At 34.3% G+C, this 20,700-nt stretch overlaps 1 protein-coding gene across 2 annotated transcripts; it reads right to left on the bottom strand.

Annotated features, from left to right (window-relative positions):
* Positions 1 to 1,440: 1,440 nt before the first annotated feature.
* On the bottom strand, positions 1,441 to 11,611 carry LOC111777135 (WAT1-related protein At5g64700). 2 transcript variants are annotated; one of them, XM_023656596.2, is made up of 7 exons: positions 11,346 to 11,608; positions 11,195 to 11,257; positions 10,306 to 10,422; positions 6,205 to 6,457; positions 5,965 to 6,123; positions 5,174 to 5,325; positions 1,441 to 1,744 (listed from the first exon to the last, which is right to left on the bottom strand). In XM_023656596.2, exons 1-7 carry the CDS (start codon positions 11,603 to 11,605, stop codon positions 1,600 to 1,602), a joined length of 1,149 nt encoding a protein of 382 aa, XP_023512364.2. In that variant the 5' UTR covers positions 11,606 to 11,608; the 3' UTR covers positions 1,441 to 1,599. The 2 variants fall into 2 exon arrangements, with proteins under 2 accessions (XP_023512364.2, XP_086974793.1); XM_087118667.1 differs by lacking the exon at positions 5,965 to 6,123 and having other exon boundaries at positions 11,346 to 11,611.
* Between the last annotated feature and the right edge of the window lie 9,089 nt (positions 11,612 to 20,700).

The raw sequence follows: 20,700 nt of genomic DNA, 5'->3' as shown, positions 1-20,700 counted from the left end.
CAATCAAAATTCTTTTAAACTTTTTCTATTAGATTCATGTTTGTGTCTAGTTTGAGGAAGGATAAAAAATTTCATGAGAACTGAAAAGGGTCCACAAATTGATCCAAAAGTGTAGAAAGCCTACGTATGTCTACTTTTGACTTTTGTTGGTCAAAGTTTGACCTTATTACTTTCGGCTTATCTTCTTCCTTGATTGCTAGAAAATTACGGTAAAAATTCTTCATTTTTGCTAAAATTAAAAGCCACATAAGGAATTTCTTCATTCTTGCTAAAACTAAAAATTTGTTCATTCTTGCTAAAAAAATTTCATTTTGGTAATTTTATTTTTATTTTCTCGAAATCTCTTCTATAGTTAATTAAAATCCAGAAAGCTTCCTAAAATTAGAAAAATGACATTTCTTTTAGCTAACTTTTTTTCTTTCCAATCTTTCTCCAAAGCCCTTCTCCTTTAATTATTTGTTATGACTGTGAAATGAGTTGGTTAAGACACTTTTACTTGCTTAAATTCCTTAATAATTTTTCTTGGATCTCTTTGGTCTTAAATCCTGTTATAGTTGGGTCTTACCATTGAAGCCCAAGAGAAAAACATCGGAAAAGAAGGGAGGGTGTTGAAGGAAGGAGAGGAGAAAGAGACAAGAAGAAGAAGAAAATAGTTCAGAGTTTGAGTTTTCGTGACTTTTCACGATATACAACCAAATGGGTCCGTTAGGATCGATACCAATTGTTAGCTCACTTTTCACGATATACAACCAAATGGGTCCGTTAGGATCGATACCAATTGTTAGCTCTGATACTAATTGTTAGGATCGCAACGCACACACTCGATTAAGATGAACACAAATAACAGAAGAGAGAAAATACAAAGAGAAATATTAGCTAAAAGTTTTATATTGATGACTTTAGATATTGTACAACCACATACAATAGACAATGGAGAAAGTGCTTGTTGAGAGAACCACACAATAGAGAATGGAGAAAGTACATGTTGAGAGAGAGCACGACCTTGTATATATGGTTTCAATTTACTAAATATAGTTTCCAAAGATTTAAACCTACTCAATATAATCTAACCAATATATCTCTATTAAATCTTTACCAGATGTCTACCATATCATATTTTATTAAATATGTTCTAAATATATCTAGGCCAGATCTCTACCATATATATCTCTATCATATTTTATTAAATATGTTCTAAATATATCTATACCAGATCTAGGCATCAGGCTCCATATCCCAACAGGGTCGGCATAGGTCCAAAAAAATGTTGGGAGAAGTGAAACACGCTTCATTCAATTCCCTAAGTGCTAAAAAAAAACATTGGCATAATTTCTATTAGGTCACTCTTCTTTTACTCATTGATACGATAGACTATGGAGCGTAAAAATATCTCTAAACGTACAAACGTTTTGACACTTGTCAATTTTCTAAGCAACAATGGGTCAATCTAGGTATATGTTCAAATTTTCCAACTCAACTTAAAATTACATAAACTAAATTTGAAATATACAAACTAAAAACAAAATGAAATCTAAGAACGAATAAAAAACAAAGGCTTGTCACATTCAAATAGTTCTAATCAAGGAAGATTGTGAATTGTCACGATTGAGATGTCTCACTTCCCCTCACTGGCAAACTGCATTCTTTGTCAATTTGTTTTAGCTCTTCATTAACTTTTTTCTCTTTGTTCTTTCCCCATAGCACACTGTAGAGACCTCCAACCAGTAAGAGCCCACCTATACCACTACAACCAAACAAAAAGAAACAAAAAAACAAGATTCATAAGAATTATTATGCAATTTATTTCAAAGAGTGTTGTTTTGAAATAATAATACGTTCAAGTTACAAAAAGGAATGATTTCAAAGAATGTTCGAGAAAAATGAGCAATCTAAAAAAGAAATCGAGGATTGGAACTCAATCTCATATAAAATGAAAATACGAAATTCTCAAACATTAAGGTGACTTTTAAGTATACGTAGAACTTGTTCAAGATGCTCTCGAACTCCTTTCTTGATGTTGTTGGATTAAATCTTAATTTATGTTTAAGCTTGACTTGTATATTAATCTTGGAGTATTTATAGGAGAAGTTATTAGTCATGGAGCTTTTCTAGAAGAAGTTACTTATCAATCAAGTTATTTTGTTATTTATTTCATTTTTTGTTTCTGTTTCGATTATTTATTTGAGTGTACTTCGATCGAGGGTCAAAATCAATATCGGGTATCAAAACCAATATTTGCTAGTGCTACGAGTTTCGGAGACCGAGAGAAGGTCCGTCAGTGGGATAAACCATAAGTAGTTTTCCGTTTCAATATTCATTTTGAAGCACGTTTATTTTCAGCAGGTCTGTTAGTAGCCAATCCAAAGTTTAGATTATCATCAAAATGATGTTGAGATTATATGGAGGAGAGTCATAATTCATGATGTGATTGTGCCCTTAAGAAAGTCATCGAGAATCATAATTAGTTTAAACGAGGGAGAATATCACAACCATACTATGAAGAAAGTAGATTGTGATCCCCACAAGCATATAGACAATGTAGTGACTCTCAAATGGCACCCATCTTACTACATGAGTGCAAAAATAGATAAATGTTATGGTTCCACGTAGGAGAATAGTGCATCATCCACACACCATAAAAAGTAAGGCCACACTTAGGCCTTAACCTCAAAAGTTGGAGTTCCGGTATAATTTTTGTTATATGGCTCTTTGTTAAGTCTATCCTTATGAAATACAAGTGCTTGCCAAATTTGGTGTCAATCGAACAATCGATGAACATCCCACGAGGGCGTATAACCATTTTAAAAATCATGTCTACTCCTGCTATGCCAAAAATGCCTCAAAATGTACTAGAACAGGAGGCATGTATCAGCTCTCCACCACCTTTTGGCCTTGTGGCCTAAGTGAGATACCCTATGGCATATACGTATGTCACAATGTGGGCAAGGGTTGCAAGATGAGTGTCTTTGGATTCTTCCTTTTAAAATGTGTTTTTCAAGGACAATGTTAAACGACACATTTATGCTAACATTGTGCCAACCCATATGTCAGAGGTTGATATATTCACCCGCTATCCAGTACGGTATCAATAGATGACTGGACATGGACAATATAAGGTTCTTGCCTCAGTTGAACCTGGACGGATAAATGTTTGAGATGTCCTGACGATACAGTGGACTCATAGAGTCGGTTCTCGACAAGCGTATCCAAGCGAGAAGTTAGGGTAACAATTGAAGTATCTAATCCAAGCCTAATTAATGGCTTGAGATCATTTTGAACAAGTCCTATAGCTGAATTCTCCATGCTTGAGAACTTTATCCATTGAAAATAGATGTATCGACTTTACATGTCATGACAGGGATGTTCTTTCTCTGAAATCTTGATATAGTAAGGCGCTAGAGTTAGAATGGTTTCATGATAACGAAGCCTATGACCTTTCTAGTAGACTGAACACCTAAAGATTGTGAGAAGCGATCAGAGAATAGAACCCTAATGCTTCTAGAACTCAATTTTCTCTGAGAGCTAATTTTGAAAGTCTTGGAATTGAGAGTTAAGGTTAAATCATTTAGATGTGCTAAGAAACTAGCTAACCTCCACGATACTAAGAAAGCTTAAATGCCTATAGTAGTTTTGGATAGTATCACCAAAGCCAGACCGCTTCCTATTCCCTTTGATACATCTAAGAAAGCTTAAATGCCTATAGTAGTTTTGGACGGTATCACCAAAGCCAGACCGCTTCCTATTTTCTTTGATACATCATTGGTGGTATATAGTAACCTAGATTGGACTTAATAGTGCTCTTGCCAAGCAGTAGGTATTTAGGAACTTGTACTATCAAGTCTGACCCAGATTGGTTAGATAGGATAATGCATTGAGGCTACCAGTTAGGTATCCCCTATCGTGTGTTGAAATAGGTCCAGGGCCTCCTAAACATGGTTGCAACTCTATATATTCATTCTCAAAGGGGATAAGGGACTTCTCAAAGGGGATAAGGGACTGCACAGGTAGACTCAGTAGCTAGCCGACACACGGATCCTCACAGGTAGACTCATAAATAATTTCTTATTTATGAGATGATTATGATGAGGTCTACCCTCCCAAATCCAAGATACCAATATTCACTTCCATGGTAATATAATCCAAGATGCCCTTATCGGATTTGAACCGATGACTTACATCCTAGAGCTCAAATATGTTTGCTAGTAGATCCGTGGTGCCATAAAAGATGAAAAACTTCCAAATCTTTATTGGGTTTGTGACGAGCATGAGAATGACTCAAAACTTCGAGAGTTCTCAATAACTCCGATAATTATAAAATCTAAGCTCAAACTTCCTATAACCAAAATAAAAAGTTGTGATAACTTACTCGGTTAAAAGATGAAGTTAGAACATTAAACATCTTTATACTCATCACATGGTACTTTCCTTTTTCTACATGCTACTTTCCTTTTTCTAAGATGGGAAGGGTTTGTGAGTTATGGAGCTAAAAGAGGAGAGTCATCCTAGGTATCAATCCTATGTGTTAGGGGTAGTTCTTTATTTTTTTCTTTTAATCACATTCTCTAGTCCCAATTTTGTAAAAAACTTTTCAACAACAATTTTATTTTGTCTTGTCTTTGATTTTGTCTTGTAAACTTGGTATTGTTTGTTTTTAAGTTGGGCAAAATTTTATTGTATTTTTCTTGTCAGTCCATTTCAAGTTCGTGATTCAAAAGCTCAAAATTTGGATGGTAGTACTTACTATCGAGACCACCAAACATTAGCCATACAAACTTATATGATCAATCTTCCTTTTAGAATGATTTCAATCTCAAACAAAGTGTTTTTGTCTTCAGATATTTGATCAATAAGGTAATCCAAATCTTTTTTCTGTTAGGGTGATTCCTTATCAGTTTGACATTTTTTAATATATAGTTAAATCAAACTTCAAAGACTTATAATCACTTGGAATAATCATTTAGAATGAAATCATATTAATTTTGGAACTATAACATTTAGCTACTAGTTTGTATATGATGAAGGTTCTAAGATTCAACATAATTAACGAATTGAAGATTAAATATACAAAAGCTCTTTGATAGAAAAGAATGCATTTTAAATGGTAAAAGCCATTAAAATATACTATTTTGAAATCTATTTTGAAAATAAGACTGAAACAAACCCTTTAAGTTACCTTCCAAGGCTGACACTCTCGCCAAGAAGAAGAGCAGAAGAAATAGTTGTAATGACAAGAATAATCGGCGTTGACATGGCTAGAAAAACTGGTCCTTTCTTCTTAATGACCCATGTTTGAAGAGAATATGTAACCCCAGTTGCCACTATTCCCTGCATCAAATATCATGATATTATTGATTTGGTAAGTATGTATATAAAAATGGTGAAAAAAATGGAAAAAGTTGTCAAAGTCAATTCTAGAGGGGTATTTTAGTCATTTTTGTTCTCCATCGGGACTATCAGGTTCCAAATTCAAAATTCAAATCATTATCAAAATCCTAGGCATGAGACATTACAAATGGTATCAAATTAGTATCTCTCCTAGTAGGATGTAAATCGAGGACGAACCAAGGTGGAAGCTGGTGGGCATTTGACACTCTAGTAAAGGATGTGTACGTGAACAAATTGAAACCACATCCAAATGAAAGTAATTTTGAGGATAGGATCATTGAGAAAGACTAAAAAGAATTGAAGTTACTATCTATACAACAAGGTGCCTTCTCCCGTTTAGTAGCTCAATGATAAGAAGTCCAAAACTAAGCACGTTTAGTTTTGATTAATTTAGGTTGGGCGACCTCTCGAAAATTTTCCTAGGAAACATGTGAGTGAGGATAAACCAATCCACAACCACTAATTTTGGTATGTGGAGAGACTTCACTCATGTAATCACAACGAGATACAATCACAATGATAAGTTTTTAACACAAACAAAATGAAACTAAATATTATATTACCAACAAAATAACTTACACAGTATGCGACTGAAAGAAGTCTAAGGTTCCAACCCAATTTCCATTCGTCAAGGTTTCTCTCCAAAGCAATGGCAATAACGAACGATTGAAATGAGCTAACAAGGCATTGAAGGCTAGTGAATAGAAGTGTTGAAGGATAACTTTTCAGTACAAACGCCTGGGTTAAACCAAAGAAGTCGTGATAAATTTTTTACGATCATTCATACAAAGACATTAAAAATAATTATGAAGTAAGTACCTGAAAGACAAGTGATAAAGCCCACAAGGTATTTGAAGCCATCATTAGGAAGCAACCCTTAATCCAAGTTTGGGTTGAAGCAACATGAAGTGGATTTTGATGATGTTTGTGTATAGAAAAAAGGTGGTGATTGTTAAAGAATGTGAGTTGAGGGCCTTTGTAGAACACCAAAACCAACACACCGCCCATACAAAATACTATTCCTCCAACCTTTGCTAATCCTACTATTGACTTTAGCCTCAACACCTCCACCCTGCCAAACATTTTTTCCTTAGAGGTTAACAATGAGGAAAATGTAGCAATGGAAACGCTTGAATGTAATGCTTTTAAGTATCGGATAATCTTTTTCGGGTCGGGTTTAGCTATAAATAATTTTAAATATAAGGTCAATTCTAAAGAGAATAAATAGAAATAAGAATGTAGAGTGCTAAAGGTCACTATAGGGACCAATGTAGAAAGATGGAGGATCTAAAGGTCTATGTTGTGCATGAATCCTTCGTTTGTATTAAAGTGATATAGAGTATATAACTGCACATAAATTGGTCGTAGATAGTGCAACATTGAGACACATAGTTCAAATAGACGTTTGTTCACATCCTTCATCGCAAGTTATCATGGTCTCATGAGAATCATAAAAGAGTAAACTCTCTGAGACGAATGAAATTTGGCATATCGTTACGTATCACTGTCAGCCTCAAAGTTTTAAAATACATCTACTATGGAGAGGGTTCCACATTCTTATAAGAAATTTTTATTTCCCCTCTCCAATCGATGTGGAATCTCACAGAGTAACTAAATTTGGTAATCTTCTGCGTAAACTCGGAATAGAAACCTATGGGGTGTCAGATGGGCACAAAAAGTCTACACACTACATATGTTGATTAAATGTTGTATGATACTTATGTTGGATATTACCCATGATCGAAATATATCAAAACAAACCATTGAAGTGGGAAGAACAACTTGAACGGAGAGATATTTTGAATAGAAGAACCTTAACCACCTATGGTTTTCAATTTTCTTTGTTGTTTCGAAAAAGTATACATTGAAAAAGGCACTAACAAATTTCCTAAAGCTTCAAGTCAAGTAAGAAAATATTAACAATTTTGTTAAACAAAAAACTAACAATTTTCTTAAACTTACAAGTCAATAAGTACTAACAAATTTCCTAAAATTAGGTTAATAACTTATTTTACTAAGTCAAGCTTACTAGTCACATTCTCTTCTGTAAGTTTGACTTTGCTCGAGATTCTTTACTTTTAGCAACTCTCGCATGTCTGCAAATTTAACTCTCACATTCTTCTCCATAAGCTTAACTTTTCTTGGAACACATGATGCCTTGAGCATAGATTTTCAGACCGTATCGAATGGCAAGTCCTCAAATGCGGATTCAGACTACATCACTTGAAATGCATGAAGCCTTAGACCTAGGTTAAAACTGTGTTGCATGGAACATATGAAGCCTTGGACACAGGTTGTCAGGTTCATGACTCGTACTATAAATCCTAAGGGGAGTGTCTTGGATAACGAACCAAGAACAGAACAAGAACCTAGAAAGTACCAAGAACAAGACAACAATCAAGGACTAGAACATGGATCAAGATCCAAGTTCTAAGAACAAGAACCAAGAACTTAGAACCATAGTATTAAGACCCTTAGATCAGAACAAAGGTTTCAAAATCCATGGACCAAGGTCCTCAATATAGAATCATGATAAGAACCCACAAGTCAAGAACAAGACTAAAGGGCCTAAGTACTTACAATAAGGAAAAGAACAATAAAAGAAAGAGTCTGGTGCCCTAGCATATCAAGGACACGATTAAGAGCCTACACGTAGGCTACTTATTGAGTCTTTGTATTCATTCTTTATTTTCCATGTTTTTCAGGTAATAAGGAGTTGGTCGAGGTGGGGAGTGGACTCTGGAGTAGATGTCGACAAGCTCATCCGTCGACCTCAACCCTTTTGTTTTAAAATGTTTTGTGTTCTTTCCTTATTTTGTGTTTTAACTGTTATGTTGTATTGTGTTTTAATTACTCAGGTATGAACACTATTCTTTTTATAATATATATTATGTTTTAAATTTCTTTTATTTTATTTCGTAAAAAATTTACCCATTTTTTTTAGAGTCATCAAGTCCGCCCAGTCCTTACAGAAGACTATCCCAACAAATTAACGCAGTTCCCTTAGGAAGTTTTATAGGAGGTCACCTAACATAAAATTGCTCCAAGCAAAGCACAATTAACTCCGGAATTCTTATGATTGAGTCATCGAAAGTAAGATGTACCTTGTTGGTATAGACAGTAATTATTTTCCGTGTTATTTTATCCTCAAAATCATTCTCATTTGAATGTGGTTTTAGTTCATTCATGTACCTCTCTTTTATTCGAGTGTCACTTTATGGATATAATTGAACTCTTCACGATCTTTGAAGATTTCATCTCTTGAGAAGAGATGTATTGACAGATGTTGAACAAAGTTGAAGATGTTATGCTGGTTGATTTACTTTGGATCTATCTTTGGGGTATTTTAGTTCTAGAGTTCCTTCTAGGCCTTGAATCTTGAGGGCTTCATTTGTAATGAACTTGAATGTGCAAATTGACGATGATCTATGTTGATTCTTTATTTCTTTGTCGGATCGCTCCTTGAGGGGAGAGTTCTTTGAAATCATTGTTCTTAGAAGCTTGGTCATAATGATAAACTTAAAATATCATTGTTGAAACAATCTTAACCTAATTCTAAGAAACTATAAACTCTTAAGAACTTTCCAAGTACTTATTTACTCTACACTTATTATTACTAAACCAACGATTTGCTTCGATTACCAACCAAAGTAAACAAATAAGTGGACACGAGGATTGATCTCTAAAGAATATAATTTGATAGGATAAAGATATAATTTTTTAAACAAATCTTATATCATAAATTAAATTGAAGAAGAAACTTTGAATTGATTGATCTCTATGGCTTAGAGATATAAAAAGTGTAAGAGCTCAAGTCTACGGCTAGCAAATATTGTATCAGTTTTCCCTTTTGGGCTTACTCTTTAGGTTTTTAAAACGAGTCTGCTGGGAAAAAGTTTCTACACTCTTATAAACAATGTTTCGTTCTCCTCCCAAACCAATGTGGGATCTCACAATCCGCCCTCCTTCAAGGTTCAGTGTCCTTGTTGGCACTAGTTCCCCCAAGCCTACCGTTAGCTAACATTGTCCTCTTTAGGCTTTCCCTTTCAGACTTCGCTTCAATGGTTTTAAAACACGTCTGCTAGGGAGAGGTTTCCACACGCTTATAAAGAAAGTTTAGTTCTTCTCCTCAACCGATGTAGGATCTCACAAAAAGTATGGCTCTTATTGGCTCTAATATCATGTGCTCGACTAGCTATTGAGAGTACAATGCTTCGATACTTAGACCGATGAGAATTAGGAATGAGGATCGAAAGAAAGTTTTGTTACCGAGGTAGGGTTCATAAAATCAAAGCTTTTAACTTTGTGTTTTATAGGTCCATGAAAATTTTAAAGTGTCTAACAAGTTTAAAAATTCAATTTTGTGTCTCATATGTCCCTAAAAATTTAAAAACTATTTGATAGATCTTCACTTTTGTGTCTTGTGGATCATTATCTATTAGATACAAAATTGAAGTTCTCGAGTCTCATTACATATAAAAATTAATGGTATATAGCTAATAGATCAATTGATTATTAAAAATTTTAACAAGAATTTATTTAAAAGCTTATTAGACATTTCTAAATTACACATATCTCTTATACACAAAATTTAAAGTAAAGAAATCTAATAGATACTCACTAAAGTTCAAAGACTACCTCGACATTCAAATTTGAATTAGACTAGAAGGTTTTAAAAACTATAACGTTCTTAATTCGACCTAAAATTTAAAACCTAATAACTTGATGGATACAAAGTTATAAGTTCAGAGACTTATTAAATGATTATCCAAACTTCAAGAACATATTAAATGTAACATTAATAAATTAGGTATCTACTATACCTTGTTTTAAGTTTAAGAACCTATTAGATATAACTCTAAGAACGTAAAGAAGAAGGCTCGTCTAAAGACCAAACTAGAATTTAAACGTGTCGTTTACCTGAATAGAAGGGCAAAAAGAAAGGTAATGACAGGAATAGCATTTATAGTTGCTGCAGCTAAACTTGCTGATGTATAAATAAGAGCAACCCCTTGAAGATCAAGACATATGGTTATCCTGCAAATAGAATCACTTCAGCTGTCATAGATTATTGATGCTTTTGTTCAATCAGGTTAAAAAATTATATTCACCAACGTTAAGAAATTATGAGTTACCTGATCGATCTGGATTACTCGACCTCAACCATAAATAATAGGTTGGGTTTTTTTAGTTAGGTTAAATTTTTTTTAAAATCGAAAATTTCGGTTAGTTTATGAATTGAGATTTTTTTTTTTTTTTTTTTGTCACGTCAATCCAGCCACCTCGACCCATCCATTTTTTGGTCAGGTCAGCTCGGCCAACTCGACCAACCCAAAAATAAGGTTACAATCCAACCTTACCCTACTCTACTTTTAAGATTATTATGAAAATTAATAATGTTTAACGTTTAGAATTAATGTTAATGATGTGTCGTGACTTATAAAGGTTTGATATTTGAGTTTTATAAGATTTTAGTTATTAATACATGTATGGATAAGTAAGATTTTTTGTCTAAAGAAAAAAACAACCGGACAACCTAACCTGAAAACAAAAGGTTGGGTTAAGTTGAGTTCTGAACTCTTTTTGAGTTGCTCGAGTCCTCAATCCAACAAACCTTTTATTTTCAAGTTGGTCCAAAAAATTTCCTCAACCCAAAAGAACTGATCTAAGCTCTCGATCCTTGTCTAGACCTGGTATATATAAAAACCCTCTTAAACCAGCTTTAGACGGGATCGAGAGCGTAGAACCTACCATAAATTTTATCTTACCGGAAATGAAACAAAGAAAGGATGGAGAAATAAAAGCATACCCAAATAAAGAAAGCATGAAGATCTTGGCGAAGGTTACAAATGAGAGGGGAGGCGCAGTTTTCCTGAGAAACAAACAGAAAATCAAAATCAAAGTGAGAAGCTAAGAAAATGAAGAAAGAAAAGCAAAATTGTAGAGTAAAAAAGAAGTACCATTCAAAATACAAAGCGATGGGTAGCAAGAACAGTGTGGCTATGGCTTGCCTATAGAAAACAAAGATAAAGTTGTTCATTCCACCATCAAAGGCAGCTTTGGAGAGAAGAAACATTCCTGCATAAATGCTATGTCTGAGCAACACAGCAAAATAAGGCTTCTTTTCCATTTTCCTCAAATTGTGTAAGTTCATTGGTTCATAAAGATATGTTCCAAATTTATAGTGTTTTGGATTTGTATTGGCCACATGTTGGAGCATATGGAATGGCTTTATCCATTAATTATTACACTATCATTTCCATTTCAAAAGGAATCAACTTTGGCACAAACTAAGAGGATTTTGTTCTGTTCAATTATTTATGATGATTACACTTTTTAAAGGTCTAAATCTTTTATCCTTATACTTTCGTTTATATATATCATTACTGGTTGAGATCGTTATACTCTTAAATTTCAAAAGTTTTATTAATATTATTCAATTTTTTTAAAAAAATTAATAAGTACTATTACTGTTTGAGTATGTTTAAAAATCATCTATAGGCCCCTCATTGATTATCTCATTTTTTAATGTTATTTTTTGAAAGTTTATTAGTATTTTTTAAGTTTTTTAAAAAGTTTTTTTTTTTTTTTTTTTTTTAAATGTATTAATGAAAATTTTGAAAACTTAGTATTTTTTAAACACTTAGGATACTTAAAAGGTATTTTTGAGAGCTTGAAGGATATTTTTGAAACAAAGCGTTACACCATTGGTGGCATTGAAAATCTAGATTTGACTCGCAAACTATGCAAATGCATAAGAGAAAACAGTGGAAAAATGTCATAAACTTGTCGCGAATTGAAACTTTACAAAGGAAGTTGTACTGTAGTGGAAAAAATAAATAAAACATGTGTGTATGGTATGTACATTTAAAAAGGGGAACGAGGTAGGGATATACCGTGCGAAAAGAAATGTGGACTACAAAACTCGTGGGCTCTATAGACGCCTCGGGCCGACATTTTTTTGTGACTATTGAACTCCCAAGCACTACCTTACCTCGACTCGCTTCCTCATGGATCTTAAAAAGGAAAATTAGTACGGAGTAAGTATACAAAGATATACTCAGTAAGAAACCTATTTCTAACAGCCCAAGCCAACCGATAATAGATATTGTCCGTTTTGGCCAATTACGTATCATCGTTAGTTTCACTGTTTTAAAATGCTTCTACTAGGGAGAGGTTTGCACACCCTTACAAGAAATGTTTCATTCCCCTCTCCAACCGATGTGGGATCTTACAATGTTGTTACACTACTTATAGGCTCTCATTGTATCCTTGAACTAACAGATGACCACAGTTACCTCTAGGCTCGTCGATCTTGATATGCAAAGTCCTTGTATCATATTAGGCTTCACAACAGTGTATGATGCTTGGAGTTGAGGCACTACCTCAAACACTCTCACAATCAGGTGGGGACAACATGGTGAGCGCTAGCCTGCTCGTCATCTATGGGAGGTAGTTGGCGAACCCATCCTACAAGTCATAGAGTCGCCTAAGGCCAGGGGCACTACCCTGTACATACCAGCTCTGCTGATCGCATGATCAACGTCTCTCATAGGTCAGATCCTCTACACAGGGTGGCCTTACTATTGGCACGGTTGAAAGAATTGTCTTATGTATGATGACAATTGCCAAGTGGCCTCTGCATGTGTCATGTGTTTGATATGATGTGTTATGATGATATGTTATGTTATGATGATATGATATGTTATGATGATGTGATATGTTACAATGCTATGATATGTTAAGATGATGTGATATGTTACAATGCTATGATATGTTATGATGACACGAGATGTATGACAATATGATACGTGATGATGATATATCATGTTACAATGATATGTATGTATGAGATGCCATGTTGCATTATGACATGAATATGTTTGGTAATGAAATGTATGACATACCACTATGTGTGGCAATGAGTAGTTTTTTGATGCACAGCTCGTAAGTAATGTTATGAATGATGTAATGTATGAAGGCTTATGTATACATGTTACCTAGAGTAATATGTGAGCAATATAGGGGGTTGTGTCACATAAATGGTTTAAGATGAAAGTATAGAGATCTCATGCATATTGTATGTTCACATGCATCGGGATACTTCCTCTTTTATAATGAGTAGGGACGCATACACTATAATAATGAGATGATCATTATGCTTGACATGATGCACGTCGATCATTGTATCTTCGGGCGTCCGGCTATAGCCAACTAGCCCGACCAGCAGGGCTAGAGGGTGTGCAAGCCTGTCTTGTGGGCCCACGCTCGCACGTGTGACCTAGAGGAAGGACTAGACTCCTCAAAATGGTAAATGGGGCGTAATTATTGTTTTGCCCCGTTGACTTTGACCCTTTTTTTAGTTTTTTTATTTTTCGTAGGTTCCTCGAGGACTCATGATCACTTTTTACCTTATGTGGCAATCGAAGATTCAACCTCTAAGGCCCTTAATAAAATCTCGAAAGCTCAAAATTAAAAGGCAATTAAAAAGAAACTTTTTCGTATCGGTTGGGCTCGGGTGTTATACAAAGTATTAATGGTATCAATTCAGAACTAACAGTAAAGATATTTTTAAACTTTTTTTTTAAATGTTTACAGATTTAATGTTCAAAGGTATTTTTATTAATTTAGTCATTACATCTTTAGAATGTTTAGGGTAAACTTACACCTAAAACATTTCATGCTCAAACATTTCATGCTCAAGATTTGAAGCAAGTATTAGAATTTGGGATCGACACCTAATTCGTCTGACATTCACATACTTCATAGAAAAAAGATTTAGAAGTTCATCCAACATTGGATTGATTCAAGAAAAAGACGCTTTAACTTTAGAGTTTTTATGATTGAGTTACGCGAAAAAGAAGTGCACATTGTTGGTATAAGTAACAATTTTCAATTGTTCAAGTCTTTTTTAGTATCATATTCTTAAAATCACTTTCATTTAAATATACTCTCGATTTATTTATGTATTTCTCAAACACGAAAAAAAGAAAAAGGAGAATAAAACAAATTAAATAACATAGTAACTGTTGTTGTTATTGCTCGGCGAATATTAAAAAAAATGCCTTCCACTACAAAGACTAATATTTAACACCAACTATTGTGTTGTCTTTTTCACACTTTTATTCCTAAGTGCTACTTTATTCTATATGCATTTTATCTTTAAGTTTGTGCCTAAAACATTACATTCAATTTTTAATTTTACATTTGATAGGTCATGTGAACTTTAAGAATGTGCAAAATTTGAAATTTTTAGAAATCAATCGTTTTATATTTGATATAAAGTTGAATTTAATTTTCAGTAGAATTATTTGTTTTAAATTGTGTGTTTAATAAGGCCTTGAAATTTATGTAAATGACTAATAAGATAGATAATGAAAGTATAGGAGGGGATTGGTCATAAATTTAAAATAATAACCTATATATATATATAAAAAGTAGTATATGACATATTTTTTAAATTTATTAGACATTATTTTAATCTTACGAGTTAATAAATATATATGTGGTAATGTTGTAACGGATCATATTAAAAAAAAAAAAAAAAAAAATTGTGGTCGTCGACAGGACCGAACGTTGGAGTTTTCGTTCGCACACGACCCACAAAGCGCGTCCGACGTTGGGGTCACCAAGAAAACCAAACTCGACCTTCAGCCACCTCCAAGACACCTGCAAGAAAGAAAAATAGTGAGAAAACCGACGAAGCTTCGGCAAATCCAAACCCTACGAAATCGATGTCGAAACCTCCGATTTACGCAACGAAAATAATCCCAGAGTATGCTTGCCCGACAAGGAAAGTGGCCCAGCGGTGTGCGAATTGACTGGTGAGCCCATACTCGCACGTATGGGCTGTGTGTAGAGTATATAGTACACGTCCAAATTACCCGTTAGAACAGCACCGTAGGAAGACAGATTGAAAGATAGGTCCCATCACCTCATTTGCATGTGATTGTTGCATAACCCCGATAGGGGGTCACTTACTGAGTATTCTAGAAATACTCAAGCCTCGTGCTACTATATTTTTTCAGATGAAGGCAAGGCACCCATGTGAGATCGACGGCAGCATCGCATATCCCGGGATCATGGCACATGCATAGGATAGTTGTTTTCATTTCGTAGTATAGGTTAGTATATGTTGAATTTCATTTTCATTCATAATATAGGTTAGTTTAGGTTGAATTCCCGTTTGCATCATTAGTATAGGTTATTATAGGTTGAACTGTAATCGCATAATAAATCATAGGATAGTATAAGACATTTGTTCCAGTGTTGTTCTTTTTCCTTTCTTTTCCTTGTATTCGTTATTCATAAGGTAATAAAAGGCAAACTTATGTCGCATTTATGATAAGAGCCTATTTAAGGTAAATTGCGCATTTAAAGTATAGTAATGACGTTAGATTAAATAGGTAAAATTTAGGGTTGTTACAAATGTAATATTTTTTTAAAAAAAGTGTACTTTTCTAGATTGTTTTTCATCTAAATGTAAATTTTCAAAACCTTAGAACTTGATTATTGATCAAGTTTATTCCATTCGTGTTTACGTAATACAAGTTCTAAGCTCTAACCTTTTGATCGGTGTTGGTTGACAAAATACAAAAAGGGGGAAAACTATAGAAGTTCGATAGGGTAGGATTGAGGATGGTGTGGTGGATTAATCAAACATTCTCATGGTATCAGAGCTATTTTGGTTTAGCAACCCGGATCTCTTCTTTTCAATGGCTTCTGAATTCTCTACTGTTCTTCTCCACCACCCCTGCTGGCTTTGACGCTGCAGGGGCAGTCTTCATGGCTGCCGCAGGCGGAGCCGATTGATTATTCTTCGGCTCCACCCTTTTGACCTCCAAATCATCCTTCGCCATATTCTGTACATACAACCTCACCTTTTCCAAACATAGCCTCTTTCATTTTCTTCCCAATTTTCCCTTCATCCTTCACATAAATCCTAACCTAAACCTATCAATCTTCTGCAGAGATTTACCTTTCGAATCTGGGCGCCGCACTGGCCTCTTCGCCAATCAAGTTGCCGCCGCCCTTCCTGCCAAAATTGGCTCATTCGCCCAATGTGGCGACTCTTCCGACTGGCCTTCTCGCCAAAATTGGCTCCTTCGCCCAATGTGGCGACTCTTCCGGCTTCAACATTGTCTTTGTCCCTTGCTCTAGGTTTTCCCTTCTACTTCTTGGGGTTAGACATATTCTCACCAGAGCCAAGGCAGTATCGTCGCTAAGTGACAATCCCTCTTCATGGGTTAAGACATATTCTCGCCGAAGCCAAGGCAGCATCGTCGCTGAGCGACGATCCCTCTGCAATTTTCGATGGCCAAGAAAGTGTTTCTTTACGCCTCCTCTGAACCAGGTTGTTGACATGTTCACGAAAAGTGTTTCTCAACCTCTTTGAATTTTTCAGATTCAAGCTTCACGTTCGTTCAAATCCGACGTTCACGAAAAGTGTTTCTCAACATCATTTCATTTCCTCAGGCGGCTTTCTAATTCAAGTAAGGTTGGATATGAAGTATTTCTCTACACATCGCCCACACATGCGAACGTGAACCCACCAAGTGGGCTCACACACCTCCTAGGCTTACTGGTCGAGCTAGCACTCGCTAACAGGTTGTTGTTGTTGTTGTTGTTGGACACCACGGAGGGAAAACGACTGTTGTTACATCATGGTGAACATAAATGTCATAATCATACTCGTAATGTACATGTCCCTAGAGGTCCCCATAACTTTCGATCATGGCATAATGAATGATACAAGACAAAACTCCATTCATTCACAACATATTATGTCCAAGAATTATGCGTACATAACTCTTATACATTATTTCATACATAGCTTAGTTTTCATGACATGGCATAAGGAGACTTGTGGATCATATATTATCGTTTTCATAACAATTTCATACCTTGGGACATGAAAACATCTTAGCATAGCTTAGCATGGCGTATCATAGTTCAAACGCATAATTCAACATCACATGGTATAGCATAACATACCTAGCTTTACTTGGCATATGGTAGTATGACAAGGCATTTCATAGCTTAACTTAGCATATCTTCGCATAACACAACATCACATAGCATAACACAGCATACCATGGTATAACTTAGTATATCATAGCGTAACACTACATATGACACGAGTAGGGACCACACGAGTAGGGACCACGGGGCACGTGTCATCATACATAAAATAATTTTTTTCAACTAAGTCATAGTGGAGCCAGTTACTTGGTTGCCCTAGGCTGGAGTTACTAATTATTCTTTGTACCACCCTAAATCTGCTCTTCAAGGTCCAATTCACCCTCAGATCCATCATCTTGATGATATCAATTAAGAAAAAATCTCTACAAGAAATAATGGATACAATAGCTTACGAAAAACGCTATCATAAACTTTTTATAGCGTTTTTCGTACGTCGTGATAGCCCATGTTATTAAAAGTCTGGGACATTTTATAACGTTTTTTGGTAGCTATAATAAATGCTATAATAGAGTATGAAGTTATAGCTTATATACATTGTTATGTAATCATTTTATAGCGTTTTTTAATGCTAGATTTGTTTAATATAGCTAAAATATTGTGCTATCTTTAACTTATAATTACATTTTTTTAACGCTATAATATAATATTTATGGCTTAATATTATGTTACAATAAGGTAATTTAGTCATTTATAATAATTATAATTATCCTAATAACTTTTTCTAGCATTTATTTTTTAAAATTTATTTTAATATTTAAATATAATTAAATTAATTATATTATAATAAAATTTAATCAAGTATTCATTATTAACTAAACACATTAAATATTAAATATGATGACTTCAATTCATAATTTTTTTAACAACTGGACTACTCAACCCAAACTCAATTCGAAAACAGAGGGTTGGGTTAGGTTGGGTTACCAATCCAACCAACCCGAATTTTTGAGTTGGTCTAAAAAAATTCCCTCAACTCAACCCAATCCGACCCTTATACACCCTAAAAGACACGGTCCTCAAAGTGAGCAATTCACGCAAGGGATTTGATGATCATGATATGATGGGTTGTGGAGAAAATGAGAGATGTAATGTTTTATCTTTATCCTTACTTTTTCTTTTCTCTCTGACAAAAGAAACTTTGAATAACTATGTCAACCAAATTTCTTTTCTTTCTTACAAAATAATAATAATAATAATTAAAAAGAAAAAAGAAAAAAGATGTCGACAGAATTTGAATGACGACATCACTCGATAATTACAAATTTTAAAATATATGAATTGAATTATCATCTCATGTCCATAAAAATTGAGACACGAAAAATGATATTTATCCAATAATGAAAACTTTAGTTGCTACTTTCAATAAAGCATATGAAACCATACATACTCCGACTCTATTCTTACCGTTCAAATAAAGTTGCTATTATATGTATGACATATCTAATATGTAAGAAAAATCGTTTATAAACATTCACCAATAAATGATGTCATGGACTTAAACGTATATACAATTAATTTCAAATAAAAGAAAACATCAATGGGATAGTAAAAACGAAATGTCAATAAATTTTGAAGTAATGAAAACGATCTGATTTGACATAAGGGCTACAACTTTCCTTACTATATTCTCATAGCTTGCACAGTGACGCTGTCATCCATACAATGGTACCTTACCTTTATTTGAAACAAGAAGTAGCACAACAGTATTTATATCTAAAAAAATACTGGTAAGTAGCCATAATGTTGGGGTTGGGAAATGCAATTACATGCAATAATAGTAGGACCTACTTTTCATTAAAAACATCATAGCCTTTAACTTTACTTTCCAGTCCAAACAGAGTTGGATATGTAGTACTTTCATATGGCCCACGCACGCGCGCATGGGCCTACTAGACGGATATGTACCCTTGGGTATGACCTTCAGTTAACGTACGCTCACACTATCAGAGCCTTGGAGGGAAATGAGTTTGCGTAATATCATGGTGTACATAGATATCGTAATGGACGCACCTGTACTAATCATAACAATACACGTTACATACAATGCATGAGGTCCCAACAACGTTAAATCATGACATATACTTATGATATAACTCATACCTCCATTCTTTTCGTGACATAGTGTCCCTATGAGACATACATACATGGTACTTATTATATCTTTCGTAATTAGCATAATGACTTACTAATATCCCATGGGCATAGAGTGAACATGTTAACATAGTTTACATGGTGTGGCATATAGAAGTTCATGCATCATACAACATCGATATCACAACATAGTTTCATAGCCTTACATAACTTATATTATAACATAAACATAATATAACACATGTTAAACAGTGATAAAACATGACTTGTGCAAGGTCATAGGGCACGTGTCATTCATACAACAAGCAAGTCATCCAACCAAGCTAACATTAAAAGATTTACTTAGTTGGCCTAAGTCGAAATCATGCTCCTTGGATGCTATCTTAAAGTTACTCCTTCAAATCTAATCTAGTTCCACCTAAGAAGTCTCACCATCATAAATTAGAATTTTATTATGAAAAATTGGCTCACTTAATTTAAATTGGCTAAAAAGTAGTCATATTAGTCTTAAACAACTCCCAAAGTGCCAAAAACGTCTCCCAACGAGTCAATAATGGTAGAAAAGTGTACGACCATATCAAACTCGAACCATATCAGCCAACCTCAAAAGCGTCCGAAAATATCAAACCTAAGCTAGATCAGTCGCCCTCGAAAAGGGTCAAAAATATCAAACTCGAGCTAGATCAGTAGAGAGGTTGAACATGAGTCATTAGAATATAGATTCTCCGACTGGATCCGAATCGCCAACGTGAGATTTGGGACAACTTTTTTATTATTTTATTTTATTTTATTTTATTTTTCTTTGTAATTTTGATTGGATAGAGAACAAGAAAAACGGGCAACGATTTTGATTGATACAAAGCCAATACAAAGTCCCCAAATAATCAAACGGCACAAGGAAAACACATTCATCACTCACCATCATCCGAGTTGTATTCCATGAATGTTATATTATTATCATCTTTCAATATTTCTTCCTTTTTCATTTTGTTGTTTGCAAGAAAGTAATGGAAATGAAGGAAGTTGGGACCTTATATTTGTATGATTTGATTGCTTTCTTAATTTTCTTACTTTATACTTTTGTCCATTTTAGACCAAAAGAGAAAGATAATAATATGCACATGTGTTGGATATTCAAAGCAAAAGGACCATTACTTTTCTTTGCACAACTCTAAATACCTTGTGAAATTCTTCTTTATCATTATTAGACATTGACATTTTTGTGTTGATTTTATACCAAAA

Source organism: Cucurbita pepo, chromosome 16, assembly GCF_057944985.1.
Source record: "Cucurbita pepo subsp. pepo isolate OVF chromosome 16, ASM5794498v1, whole genome shotgun sequence".
NCBI lineage: Eukaryota > Viridiplantae > Streptophyta > Magnoliopsida > Cucurbitales > Cucurbitaceae > Cucurbita > Cucurbita pepo.
The sequence above is the reverse complement of the archived record's forward strand: the minus strand, read 5'-3'. Positions and strand labels throughout refer to the sequence as shown.